General features: G+C 35.9%; 1 protein-coding gene across 4 annotated transcripts in view; it reads left to right on the plus strand.

The window, feature by feature from the left end:
* LOC127371756 (green-sensitive opsin-like) overlaps nt 1-14,349 on the plus strand; it is a 146,216-nt gene extending 131,867 nt beyond the window's left edge. For 2 of the 4 annotated variants that reach the window (XR_007886441.1, XR_007886442.1), the window contains one exon: nt 798-1,616. Coding sequence is in view for 2 of the 4 variants with exons in the window: in XM_051414799.1 (XP_051270759.1) it covers nt 8,509-8,872; nt 9,070-9,238; nt 11,339-11,504; nt 11,675-11,914; nt 13,434-13,532 (1,038 nt within the window). In the remaining 2 variants the exon portion in view is untranslated. Of the gene's footprint in view, nt 1-797; nt 1,617-8,162; nt 8,873-9,069; nt 9,239-11,338; nt 11,505-11,674; nt 11,915-13,433 lie in introns of those variants that run through there. The other 2 variants (XM_051414799.1, XM_051414788.1) reach the window with 2 other exon arrangements.
* The last annotated feature ends 501 nt before the right edge of the window (nt 14,350-14,850 follow it).

Consider the following 14,850-nt stretch of genomic DNA (forward strand, 5'->3'; position numbering starts at 1 on the left):
TGTAAATGCTTGATAAGCCATAGATAGTGCTCACTTTAGATAAGCTCGCGTAAAATACTTAATTAAGGAGTAGTAAGTTCTTTGTAACTGTGAATTCCTGCATTAATCACTGTTTATAGGCCATCATTGAAATAATTTTGGTTTTTGAACATCTGCTAACACAGTCACTAATCATTAATACATGTCTGAATAGTGGATGTGCAAGTGCATGCAGAAATGTACAGTACAATGAAGAGTAAAACATTTATAACTGTGATTATAAACCACATAGTAATGACTATTTACAGCAGAATCATGCTTTATAATGGATGAATTCAGTATTTACTAATCCATAACTAATGTGCTTATCAATGATGAATAAATTTTTTTTAACTGTGTTTATAAACTACATACTAATGTTTATTCATGCGTTATAAATGAGGAATTCAGAATTTATTCATGCTTAACTAATGCTTAATAGTGTGTACTCATTATAAAGTGTTACCGGAAAAAGATTATTCTAAGGAATGTAGCTGCCAAATAGTTTTCTGTATGTTTTTAGAAAGGAAAGAAATGTATAAACTGTGCTTAATACAGTATCTGAATCATTATAATTCCAGTAGGCATATTAATATTGATTACCGGAATTCCGTTAAATATTTATAGGATATAATAATATTTGTATTGGCTAAGAAACATGAAGTGTTGAAAAATCTGAACAATACTAACAATATTAACAATAACAGCAATAGTCTAAAAGAATCGTTGGTATTGTATTTTTAAATCATACTATGCTTAAATACATTAGATAATAGGAGGTAAATACAATGTGTTTAATACATAACTATTGGGTACATTACTGTAGTTATTCAGGAACAAACAAGAATCCTGAGAAAAAAAGAGGCATTGAATTAAAGTGTATGAATGTAGCTACAAAAATTGATGTTTATTTTTAAATTTGTGATATTCCTGCTTAAAATATATAGGAAAATGTGTATATAAATAGTTAATGAGGTGCAGAGATAAAGAAGTACAACACTTTATAATAGACCTGTACAATGTTGTGGGTGTCACAAGTAGCAGACCACACCTGTGTACACCTGCAACTGAGAGAAACCTTGTTGAGCAGGCTGTAATTCAAGACAGTGCGTGTTCAGAGCTTTATTGAGTTTAATAACAGAGTAATATAAAGCATCATTGTTAAACCATTTTACTATTAACTTACAGTTAAGTGCACAGATCTTAAAGAAGGCTGGTAGGGCCAAAACGTCATAGTGTGAATAAAAGAGAAATTCATATGGAGCCACAGTGTGCTCTCACATCTACTTCCAATGAACAGCACCTCACTACAACCCTTGGTGTGTGTTTCTTTTCTATATATTATAGCAATTGTTGCAGTAACATGACCATCAGAGGCAGCTAATTTCTGTGGGGACCTTAGTTATTTAAAGATGATTTTCTGACACTGACGCTATACTTTGACTTTTCTGCCTCATCCCCCCTCTATATTTCACAAAATCTTACAGTGTAATTTCCCTTAAAACCTTTTTTTTTTCTCATTCAAATGAAAGTATATTGTTTTTTTTTGATAAATCATGTTATAACTATAACTACATAATAAAATATTTTTTTCCACATTCCTGTTTTCTTACTTCGTAACAATATTACTTTACCTTGTATCACATATTCCAGTGTTTGTCCCCTGGGAGGCGCTGCAGGTCTCTGGTTTAAACATCCTGCTCCAAACACAATTTATTTCCTTTCCTCTCTGTCCTCTGCGCCTTAGTTGCATGCACCTACGCAACATGTCACTTTAATATTTTCTTCCTGTCTGTGAATACTTACAATATTGTATCTTAATATGTTTTATGGACTAACTGAACATCACTCCAGTACTGTCTGTGGACCTAGTATCTTATTTTTGATTACATAGGTAGGATTTTTAGGCCAAAAGATTAAAAAAGGCAGAAAACACGTGACACATAATATGTAGATATGACCTGATTCCTGCATAAATAAAACCAATTTAAAACATTCTTATGTTGTATTGGCAGAACTTCTGAGAATTCATTTTATGAACTGTCGTATGAATGTTGCAGATATTTCAGAATTTAGGGATAGGAGAGGACTGTATATTCAGTGTGCAATATATAGGCTGCAGCTCATGTGAGTGCTAATGTGCTAAAGCTAAAGATAGAGGTCCAGTAGAAGGTGACATCTGCTGGCTAATCTGTCACATTACACACTGAATCAGAAGGAATTGTTAAGTTTGTGCTTTTTTTGTGTTTTATCCACCCATACATTTGAGAATAACACAAAACAAATCAACAGCACCACAATCTACAGTCTCCAATTGTACAATAAAGTTGAATCAACATCTCTCTAAAACAGTTTCAACAAAACCTTCATGAAGGTAGGATTTATTGTAGTGCTGTTGCAAGAGATTGCATTAAGTTTTAGCAAGGTGTACCTAATAAACTGGCAAGTGAGTATATACCTATATACTTACTCAGATCAGTATATGGCTGAGATTGAACTGTGCTGAACAGTATAAAACAAACCACTAGAGGGTGCTCCACAATATCACAGCAGCAGTACACGGACAAACCACTAGGTGCAAAGAATATTGCAAAAACAAATCAATCAATCAAAACACAACTACACAGGAAATTTAAAGTAAATGTATTTTACATATATGTCCATGCATACAATGTACAAATTGCTGTAAGGTCTGCAAAATGGATAAAATGAACTTGAAGTTATAAACAGAGAAAGATGTTTTGCACTTTGAGAGAATGGAAGTCCAGTGTAAGTCCAGTAGGACTCTGCTGGGAGTATATTTCTGATAATATAGAATACAAAAGCTTTTTTACCAGGGAATAAAACAAGACGTCTGGGATAGTTTTCTGTATTTTTTTAGGTGGGAAAGAAATGTATAAACTGTGCTATATACAGTGTAGTTACAATATTATACTAGTTGCTTGTACATGTTTTAAATAAAGTGTGTTTAATACATACCTACAGGGTACATTAGTATAGTTATTCAGGAACAAACAAGAAGAGAAAAATGTCATAATCATGAAATTAAATGATAATGAATTTAGCTAAGAAAATAGGTTTAATTTGTAAAACAGTGATATATACACTAAAAATGTATAGTATATAAAATAGTTAATGAGGTGTAGCGATAAAGAAGTACAACACTTTATAATACACCTGTACAATGTTGAGAGAAACCTTGTTGAGCAGGCTGTAATTCAAGACAGTGCGTGTTCAGAGCTTAATTGAGTTTAATTAGATAGTAATATAAAGCGTCATTGTTAAACCATTTTATTATTTAATTACAGTTAAGCAAATGGATCTGGAAGAAGGCTAGAGGGCTGAAAGGTCATCATTTGAGTGAGTGTCTTCCACTATACTTCCTGAGATCAGCATATGGCTCATGAGTTTGAACTGTGCTGAACAATATAAAACAAACCACCAGAGGGCACTACACTAGCCACTAGTTACAAAGAATAGTGCAATAAACAAATATCAAATATCAAAAAACAACTCCTAACATAGGAGTTAAAAGTTAAAGTGAAGACCTCAGCAGCCTCCCACTGATGTTCACACTGCAGCAGAGTGGGTTAAAACAGTTCGGCCTACAGAAACAGACCCAACAGAATAGATCTTTGTAAACATGTTTCCCTGCATGGTGTGTTCTTATAATAATAATAATAACAACAACAACAATAATAATAATTATTATTATTATTATATTTCCCTGTAACATCATCAGAACTTTGGCATGTGGGGGATGTAACGAATTGTTATGTTTAAATTATTTTGAACACAATTACATTTTGTTGGGTGCAGTATCAGTGGGTTGTAAAATGTATAGATATGTAAGGGAGAGGAGGGGAGAGTGTTAGATCTTACAGCTCTTAATCCTGTGGTTTACATGAGGGTCTGGCTGTTTGGGCCAGTGGAAGCAGAGATTAGCCAGAGCCCAGATCTCCTCAGGAACCATGGAGAGTCTGTGACAGCTGGGCTTGAGAGAAAGTATTAGTTATTCAATTTTAATCCCACGCCAACATAGTGACCTACAAGGATACTTTAACAGGAAGTTCATCCTAAATTCAACATTCAAGCACAGTTTCCCCTGAACTCTATATACCTTCATCTTTTATTAATCATTTGTCAGGATCATGTTACAACCAACCAACTAACCAACATGCAACATACCAACCAAACAATTCTGTGCTTAAAAGATTATTAGAACAATTGTCAATAGTTGGCTCTTAGGAAATGCATGGATTAGTAACACAGCCTGCTGCATATATTTTAATTTTAAGCAGAGTTATTTTGCTTTAAAAAGAGAGGACAGAGACAGAGATGAATGACAATAGCAACAACTATACTAGAAATGGCTAATAATAATGACAATGATGATGATGATGATGATGATGATGATGATGAAGACAATATAATATCACTCTTTGCTTTCTCCCCGAGAGGTGCTACCTTCAAACATGAAACTGCACATATGAATGAAATGGTAAGAAATATTTAGATTTTATATTATATTATATACAAAGAAATTAGATTTCAGCATCTGAATCCCGCTGAGTACTTAGTCAACTGGTACTGGTTATTCGGCTGTTACTTAGTAGCTTTACAGTTAAAGTTGCACAAGTGTTTGTTCTTCTCATTATGTCAGTGTGTAACATTTTTTGTATGTTTCCATTGGTGGACACTAATGTGATACAATGCGTTCGATCAGTCACATAAATAATGTGTTTTCCTGACTTATTAACAGATTAGCTACAGTCCATCACAGGTGCAGCACTTCCTGTTATACTTTCAACACACTCAACCTAAGTGTGTTAAGAAGTCGCTTAGCTGTAAAACAGAACACTAATCCCAATTAGTTGTTGTTGTTACGTGTGAGTTTGAGCACGAGGCAGGCACCATTTTGATCTAAGCTTTTTTAGACTTCTCACCTACTTATGAATATCTCCAAGCTTCTATATTAATCTAATTTAGAGCTCAGCTCTCACATCCTCATTGTGCCAGATGCCCCACATAAGCAAGTCTGCTCTGACCATTCAATGATGCTAGAACGGGTTTTAATGCCTCATTGTATAAATATTTGTAGTTGTACGTAAACCTTTGGATTAGTTTGTTATTAGGTATGTTAATTATTCAGTCTATCTATCTATCTATCTATCTATCTATCTATCTATCTATCTATCTATCTATCTATCTATCTATCTATCTAGACTAGAGGGGAAGAATGTGATAAATATATTTGACCTTGACAACCCAAGGTCTTTGACCTCTAGAGCCAGTATGTCACTGCTGTAATCACTTCTGAAAGCTAAGGTGAATTGAGGGAGACAGGTGGCACCTCTAACGTGCGGCCTGACTCCCAGACAACCTCCTCAACACCTCTGACTTGTGTACGAGGTGTGAATCCAATTTGTGAGGCTTGAAGATTAGTAAGGGCCTAACCCGTCCGGTTTAACGGCTTGCTACTGACAATTTTTGGATGCTAAGCAGATGAACACAAGCTCCTTGGCCTGGAAATCCCACCTGTGGGAATTGGCATGCTTATGAAAGCTGTGTGACAGATGGTTTCCTGTTTGTAGTAAACATCCAGGGCATTGCCATACATGGTTGTATTATCATTACACATTGCACGTTATATCACTCTTGCATCTGGTGTCGACAGTTTCAAACTTTTTAATTCCCCTATAGTCTCAAAGGGTTGTGTTAGACAAGGAGACCAGAAAAACACAGCACATAGCAGTAAGAGGGAAGATACATGACAGCAAAGTCATTCAATTGAATTTTAACTAATAATTTCAATAATAATTAGAAAGTTTAATAATTAACATCATATCTAATTGAATCAAAATGTGACTATAACTTAAAGACAACCATTAACTCACTCCATATTACACATGTGAAGTGTTCCACTATGGATATTTCATTTTCTTATATAAATATGTACTTTCCTTATATTAATTATATATTAGTTTAATACAAGTGCTTCTGATGTACTATACATTTGTACTAGAGATTTTAGGACTAGGATTTAAATCATAGACATAGATAGATAGATAGACATAAAGCCCTTTTCTGGTCCACCGCTGGTCCAACACTTGTCACTTTCACACACACCTTCATACACTATTACAGAGGTTGATACAATGCTTCATATGCAAAAGGCTCATTATGATACTATGCTCACCCATACACACACACTCACTCAGCCATGGACACTTTGACTGGGCTGTGGAAATCAGAAATCGAACCAGCATCCTTACGATTACTAGACGACCCGCTCTACCACCTGCACCACAGCCCCACCTTTTTGTTGGACTCTGTGTGACATTATTGAACGATCCACTAGCAATAAAAAGCATCTGTAGCTTCTAAACAGACCAGTCTGCATCTCCCCTGCTGCAGCTCAAGCAGTCTGTTTGCAGGATTAAAACGTCAATCGTATTTATAACTCAACCACTGTGGGCAGTACAAACACCGTTCAACTTTTAAAATACGGATTACTGCATTCTTATGCAGTGCATGGAAGCTCATTATGATGCCACATGCAGTTTCATGAGTAAGGAGTTAAACAGTATAATGGAGCCCATTTACTGTAACCATTTGTACTAATTGTATCTATCACTCAGACAGGATATAAACACACTATGTTCAAATTTTAAAATACTCTATTCTACTCACTATATGACTAACAAAAAAAAAACAAAAAAAATTCCCACTGTTTGGCATTATAGTCAAACTTATCATGATGACATGTAGCCTATAATTTAGAACACATTACTATACCTAGCTAATCAAAAGAGCTTTATAATCCAGTTAACTCATATTTATTCATTCATTATAAACTTCACATTACAACTTGAACATTACAAACATCATTACAATATCACATGTCATTTTATGTCCAACACTGATCAAGCATACATTAGTTTGTTTTAAATAATTAATTCATTAATTTATTCATATCATTAATGAGAGTAAACAAGGTTCACTTCAACAAAATAAACAAATACAGCTTCATAGATTTAATCAGTTAACAATTAATCAGTTCATCTTTTCACTCTCCAAAAACAGAACAGTTCTGAAAGTAATCTGTTGACTCAAATGTTTAATCAGGATAATCTAAACATGAAAACTTTTTGTGCCAGTGTTATAAAAATGCGTGAGATTCTCATTTAACCTCAAACATTTGAATCAGTACTGTTCTCAGCTGTGTTTGGGGGTAAATATTAACTGTGTTTAGCACACAAAAATGACAACAATATTGTGTGTGATTAAAAATTAAAGTACACTAAATAATGTATGTACATGGCACCTACATGTCTGCTTGTGAAGACATTTGTACAATGATTTCATTCACAAATAAGCCACTAGTCGCTACACATTGAATGCCAATGGCTCAAGGTAATAACTTCAATTCTGAAGCAAAGTGGTTAAATCAATATACTGGCTTTAACCTCAGATTTTCATTAGCTAATAGAATTGTGAATCTTAAATCAAGTAAGCTCACTTTACTCATCAGACAGGACCATTCTGTAAAGGGATTACCTCAGTATCAACACTGTTCATTACAAGACACATCTCCAGCCAGTAATGTAGTTATTTTGATTGCTATTAGGGTGCCAACAGTGTGGCACAGCCAAAGGTTTCTGTTTCAGTAAATTAAAGATGGCTCCACACACAGAGGGAATATCTAACTCACAGTTTGAACAACCTGCTTTTTCTCAAGGCAATAATGCAGACAAAGAGCAACTACTGTACTTTATACAGTTTGATTCGACATTTGGCAGTATTACCCTTAATAACAAACAAACTCTGTTCCAGCCTGATTGTGTTTTTTTCATGGAATTCTGGGATTGTCGATCAATGCCTCTTAATTAAAACAACCTTCTCCCGAGGGCCTTTGGACTCTGTTGACTGTCTACGAGTTGTTCAACAGAAGTCTGTAATAATCACTTAATAGGTTCTGGGTTGCCTAATTGAATAAGAACACAATCCCCATTATCTGCTGGAGTCAACACCTACTGTAGGACATCACAATAAATGGATTAACTCAGTCACAATAAACACAGCTACAAGGAACTACAAGCCACGTAGTAATAGAGAGTGTGGCAAAGACACATAGGGGCATACTGATACATAGATCAATTTTTTTTTATGTTTTGTTAACTAACACTGTTCATCTGTCAGAAGAAGAAACAGAAAAAGAGACAAGAATCTCTCTGAAATGCTAAGTGACCTTTGTAGTTCTGTTACATCAATCCCTCCAGTGAAGTTGAATTCTGTGGGATAAAAATGGATTATACTAAATACCTAGAGCGCTTTATAAATAGATCCTCTTTGCTCATCTTCTTGATCCATTGTGAGTCTGAGCCCAGGGACTATATAACCATAGCTCCAGTATCACATGAAACAAGTTATAGAGCAGACAGTGCTCCAAGTTTATTCTACTGCCAGTGCAAATCCTAATTGGCAGAGATGGAGAACGGCACAGAGGGCAAGAACTTCTACATCCCCTTGAGCAACAGGACGGGACTTGCGAGGAGTCCTTTTGAATATCCACAGTACTACCTAGGAGATCCATGGCTATTTAAACTACTAGCTGTCTATATGTTCATCCTGATTTCCACTGGCTTCCCCATCAACTTTCTGACACTGATGGTGACATTTCAGAACAAGAAGCTCCAGCAACCTCTCAACCTCATCTTGGTCAACCTGGCTGTTGCTGGGCTGATCATGGTCTGCTTTGGGTTCACCATCACCTTTGTAACTGCTCTTAATGGTTACTTTGTTTTTGGACCGCTGGGTTGTACTGTGGAGGGATTCATGGCTACTCTGGGAGGTATGACATAAGAACTTTGACACTTTGACATTGTTACTGTATAGTGTTGTTTTTGTCAAAGATGAAAAATACTGTATTTCTGTATTTTATAGCAGTGGCTGAAATATTCAGTGCAAGGCTCTCTAATACATGCAATGATTAAAACATAAAAGCAACAAACCAAATATTTTAGTTTCTTTCCTCTCATTGTTTTACAGGCCAAGTTGCTCTCTGGTCACTTGTTGTCCTGGCTGTTGAGAGATACATTGTTGTCTGCAAACCCATGGGAAGCTTCAAGTTCAGTGGAACTCATGCAGGAATTGGAGTGAGTTTCACCTGGATCATGGCTCTCTCTTGCGCCGTCCCTCCACTGGTTGGATGGTCCAGGTAATATCAAACATCTGTGCCTATGCTAAAACAGAAACATTCAGAGAAACTACACATTAAAGCATATACAATAAATTGCTTAAATTGTTACAAATTGACATGAGGAACAATTACAGGGACCACAAACTGTTACATTTTAGATACAGGTATGTAAGTGTTGTAAACCTATTTTATTTGCCAATATCTAAAGTAGTAGGTAAAAAAAAAAGTCTCTAAGGAGTCTCTAAATTATCAGAAAGGTTGACGTATAAGGAAATTTCAACTATATATGATTTTAGGGCCTGCTAGAGACCAGAAGAAAACATGGATGTAGCATTGCTGATATCACTCTCTGGTCTCTGAAGGGTCGATTTAAAGATGTTAGTGGAGTGGAGTTGAAGTGAGATGAGCAGGAAGGTCAAGCATTAAATAAAAAAACAACTCACAGATGCTATAACGAGTTTGGTCTAGACCTGCTCTATTTGAAAAGTGTCCTGAGATAACTTCTGTTATGAATTGGCGCTATACAAATAAAATTGAATTGAAATAGAATTGAAGAGATTGAATGGCTCCAGTGTATGCTTACTTATTGCACAAAGTGGACACTGGAGCCCTGCAGTGTGCAAGCTATTTATTTGTTCATTTCATGACTTTCAGCTCAGCAACTTCCCTCTTTTGGTTTGCATGTGTATGCATACCCCTTCAAGCACCCACCACAGTTGACTCTAATAGACGTATACAGCAGTCATTCACACAAACAGCCCCTATGGCACTAAGATTGTAAACAAACAAACTAATAGCTACTTGAATGAAACCTTATGCAGTAAAAGCATGCAGTGAAAAGACTACTTGAGTAATGAGTTATTGTTTTTATTGCAAGTGTATATAAAAAAAACCCACTAGCAACTTCATCAGTGGTGCAAAAAGTATTCTGATTCTCTACTTAAGTACACGAAGCAATGCCACTGTCTACAAACACAAGTCCTGCATTCAAAATGCTGCTTATGTAAAATAATGGAATTATTACTATACCAGTCAAATGTCTTTAAAGTACCAAATGTAAAAATACTCTTTATGTAGACAGAATTTTATATCATTTAATGTTTTAATAGTGGATTATTATAATGATTAATTATCATGGACAGGTCCATGTTCTTGCAGAGAGCCAGAACAAACTAGTAAAAAATTGTCAAGCTCTGTGGCAAGATTACTAGTGCCACAGGTGCTACCCTTAATGACCTTTAATGATCTTTAATCTTTAAATCTTTAATGATGGTCATCTCAAAGGCACATGTTGAATTCCTGATGCTTCCATCAGAGTGGAGGTCTAGCCTCATCAAAGGTAGCACTAATAGATACAGTGAGTCCTTTGTTCCATCTGCCATTTGTTTTTTTATACAAACTATTACCCTGGGCGTCATTGTGTCTGTTTCATGGTGACAATGTAGTGAAAGTGATCTTATGCCGTGTTCTGTATGATGTATTATGTTGGACTACTGTCTGTAAATTGCCCCTCTACTCCACTCCGCTCTATTGATGAATGAATGTGCATGCAGCATTTGAATGTGGCAGATGGTGGAGGTGGAGCTCATTTAAACTACTTTTTATTCATTTATAGAATTAATAATCAATGTTCTAACATTGCTTTATACTATATCAATTGACCATATGTTTTTTTATGTGAAATATTTATTTGTAAAGTAACCATTGACTATGGGTAGATAAGCAGAAGTACCATAAAATGGAAGTACTGTCCCTCAAAATTATGCTTTATCACTGTACTTGAATACAGTAAATATACTTAGTTAAGTTCCACCACAGCACTGCACACTGTAAGCAGTATCACTTGGATATTTGCATCAAGAGAGGAAGCTGGAGTAGCTGAACATTTTGATGAACAATACGTTACTGTGTTAAAATTGTAGATGTGAGAGCTTGAACTGATGGTGATAAAACAAAAGTCCTCATGCAGCCCAGTATACAAAAGAACACAAAGAGCTGCTTGTGCTGTCTGAAAGTGATTTTTTGGTGTAAAAATCTAAAGCACATTTTCCTCCCAGAGCTCATTCATTGTGCAGTGTTGAATGATTTATTTTGCTGTCCCATTCTCTTCTCACTCAGGTTCATTCCTGAGGGTCTGCAGTGTTCTTGTGGACCTGATTACTATACTCAGGCTCCAGGCTACAACAATGAGTCATACGTCATGTACATGTTCATCTGCCACTTCTGTGTCCCAGTCAGCACCATCTTCTTCACTTATGGAAGCCTTGTGTTGACAGTCAAAGCTGTAAGTCTTAACTGTACTAAACAGTATCATAGTCTACTTGGGGTGACAAGGTCTTTATACTATATACATACCGGTATCAATCCACCTATTGTTTTGGATAAAATTGACATATTGTACTAGGACAGGTATGTCCTACTAACCTTCCTGCTCTGCTGTTGAACACATCACAGGCAGCCTCACAGCAGCAGGACTCAGCATCCACTCAGAAAGCTGAGAGGGAAGTGACACGCATGTGCCTCCTGATGGTGTTGGGATTCTTGGTGGCCTGGACACCATATGCTAGCTTTGCTGCATGGATCTTCTTCAACAAGGGAGCTGCGTTCTCAGCTACAGCCATGGCCATCCCTGCCTTCTTCTCAAAGAGCTCAGCACTGTTCAATCCTATTATTTACATATTGATGAACAAACAGGTCTGTTTATTTCTGCACTATCACTGGCTCAGGAAAGATGGACCAAAGGCTACCTCTTTCTGATAAGTCACCCTTTATGAATAGTTCAATGGCTTTTTTAATGGTTAATAAATGTTTTTTTTATGCTTTATGGATCAATTACAATGAAATTAATGAATAACTGCTGTTTTATGCAACAGTTATTATCCATTAATGAGAACAACTTTTGGGTTACCAGGTTGCAAGTCAGTAATACACGTCATTAGTAAAGTAAATAAATTACATATGGTACCAACTATTTGATAAAGGGTAATAGACATGTCTGCCGTTAATAAATGATAAAGAGGTCCTCACTTTGTGATAAGTAGGACAGGAAACAGGAAAAGTTAGTGAGTCATCTGCAGTTATAAATGTTAAAAGTAATCAACTAAGTCTGCAGTTGTAATAGGTAATGGTTGTTATTAAGTTAATTTTGGTCCAAAAGCTCTGCAGCACCTTTCCAAAAGGTCAAATGATACATGAGTCTTCCTGATGAACTAAAGAGCTAAAAACACAAATCAAGTGTCCTGGAGGAGGATGAACATTAGCCACAGCATGGATTACAACTGTTGCATAAAACATTAGTAAATTATTTATTAACCATTACTAAAACCTTTATGAAGGGTGATTTATCAGATTGACAATGACAATGACTGTGTAGCCTGAAAATCTTTCATTCATCGCTGACCATCTGCAATATGACTGATACAAAACCTGTGACAGCAAACATTAATGTTTCCCTCTTTAGCACTTATAAGCAATATAAAAACATTTAATAAATAGTTTATAACACACTAGAATATAGTTTTAAGCAGATATAATTTATAAATGTCACAACTATAACACTTCTGTCAACAGTGTCAAGTGGAGGTGGCTGTATTAACAGATAATGAATGGCAATATAGTAAAAAAAAAATGGCTCATTTGAATATTAAAATTAGCTATGTGTTGATAGGTCATGATACAAATGTAACCAATTAAATTACTTATTTTGACACACATTTTTAGCCAATAAGTATTAGCCAATAAGTATTAAACTAACAAGGTAATGTGTCAAAAGGTGGAGCTTTTTTGTTATTTTCTCAAAAGGAGGACAAATGAGTGTCTGCATTAAGTCTGTGCCTGTATCTTGTGAGCAGGAGAAATGTTTCATTTTTTTTCCCCATGTCCCTTTAGGGGCTCCATAGTTAACTGATGACAAATATTCGCCATTAATAAACAACTAGAAATGTCATTAAAACTACTTACAACTACATTATACTCCCATTATAAACATTGATTGAATATTTTGTGTACTCCTTTTAAATGCCAAATATGTGAACTTTGCAAGGGGTTCCCACCATGATCAGAAATTGTTCTTTTGTCTGAAACCAGCAGTAGAAACAAACATAGTGCTCACATACTCATTGATATTAGAAACAAATTAATTAGAATTCTGAAGTTACCGTAATATTTAGTCTCTCTTTTATAACTTACCTCTGTATGTTTCCTTCCTTTTCAGTTCCGTAACGGCATGCTTTCTGCAGTTGGAATGAGCGGCATGGTTGAAGATGAGACCTCAGTATCAACCAGTAAGACAGAAGTCTCCTCTGTCTCTTGAGAATAACAACTTCCTCACAACTCTGGACATTCTCCTTCCTGACATCTTCTGGATTCTGAATGGCTGTCTTGAAATGAAACTAGCCAGATGGACATTAATCTCAACATACAGACCTATGATAGGAATTTATTGCTTCATTTGTGTGCATCTGTGATAAAAACTGGACTCCAACAGCCACAGCTGAAAGAGAATCAAGCAAAACATGTCTGGAGGTTGTATCCTTGTGTTTTCTTGTAGTCATGGTGATGGTATGTTTCAATGTGGGGTGGAGTGGGGTAAGAATCACCTGTGTATATTTATGACATGGACAGCATAGCAAATTTGTAGGCCTCTGTAATAATATTCTGTATTTCAGTCAGCCAACTCACGTTTGGAATGTTTATCAAGCAGTATTGCATATTTAGATTTTGGCATCTAGGCTCCGACCTTATCACTCTCCGCAGATATGTTTACATAGAGATATTGGGGAGTGATGCGCAAACACCTTAACCCCCAGTCAGAGCCTACAGGTGGATGCTGGGGTGGTTGTGGGGCTTACAGCGCAGCAGGCAGCAATAGCTTACAGAGCAGGAGCAGCAGCGATACGGATGCAGGGCAACATCGGCATTGACAGAGCAGAGGGAGAGCTGGGAAACTGTGCAGTTTAAATAGACCGCCAGATTGGAAGGGAGCGCTTGGTTAGTGATTATGGAATAAGGCATATCATGTGTGTAATCAGCGCAGCTCGAGTTGACCTGCCTGAACTAGCTCGCAGGCTTCACTCCGTTTATATTTTATAAACCAAAAAAAAATTATTAAATGTATGCATGAAAATGTGTGTTGGTTGTTGCTGCTTTCTCTGTTTTGTTTTTTCTTTTTTAATTTACAAAGTTTAGTTCATACTTGGTTTTAGCTGGAAACTGAAAATTTCAGATATCTTATTATGATTTTGATGTGAGCTTTTAGGTTTTTTGATATCACACTTCCTATAGAGCCTTGCATGGAGCAGTTATTTGTATTTGTTCATGAGTAACTATTACACTGAAAAAAGTGATTCTGACCCCTAGTAAATGTTACATGTAAAAATCAAGCATATTTTAATAGAAATATTTGTGTTATTTGACTCCACTTATAAAATATAAACAACATAAAATGTCAAAATTATGGCAATCGTATTTTATTCAATTAAATCTAACTCGAAAAAATTACGTTCATCCTAATTTGCCCATAACATCCTGTTTGGGGTTTGAACTTCACACAAATGCGCACACACACATACCGCCGTTTCAGGATCTTGGGGCGCCTGCCAGGTGAGGCGCACACTACTCCTCATTCCACA

This window comes from Dicentrarchus labrax, unplaced genomic scaffold (genome assembly GCF_905237075.1).
Source record: "Dicentrarchus labrax unplaced genomic scaffold, dlabrax2021, whole genome shotgun sequence".
Classification (NCBI taxonomy): Eukaryota; Metazoa; Chordata; class Actinopteri; family Moronidae; genus Dicentrarchus; species Dicentrarchus labrax.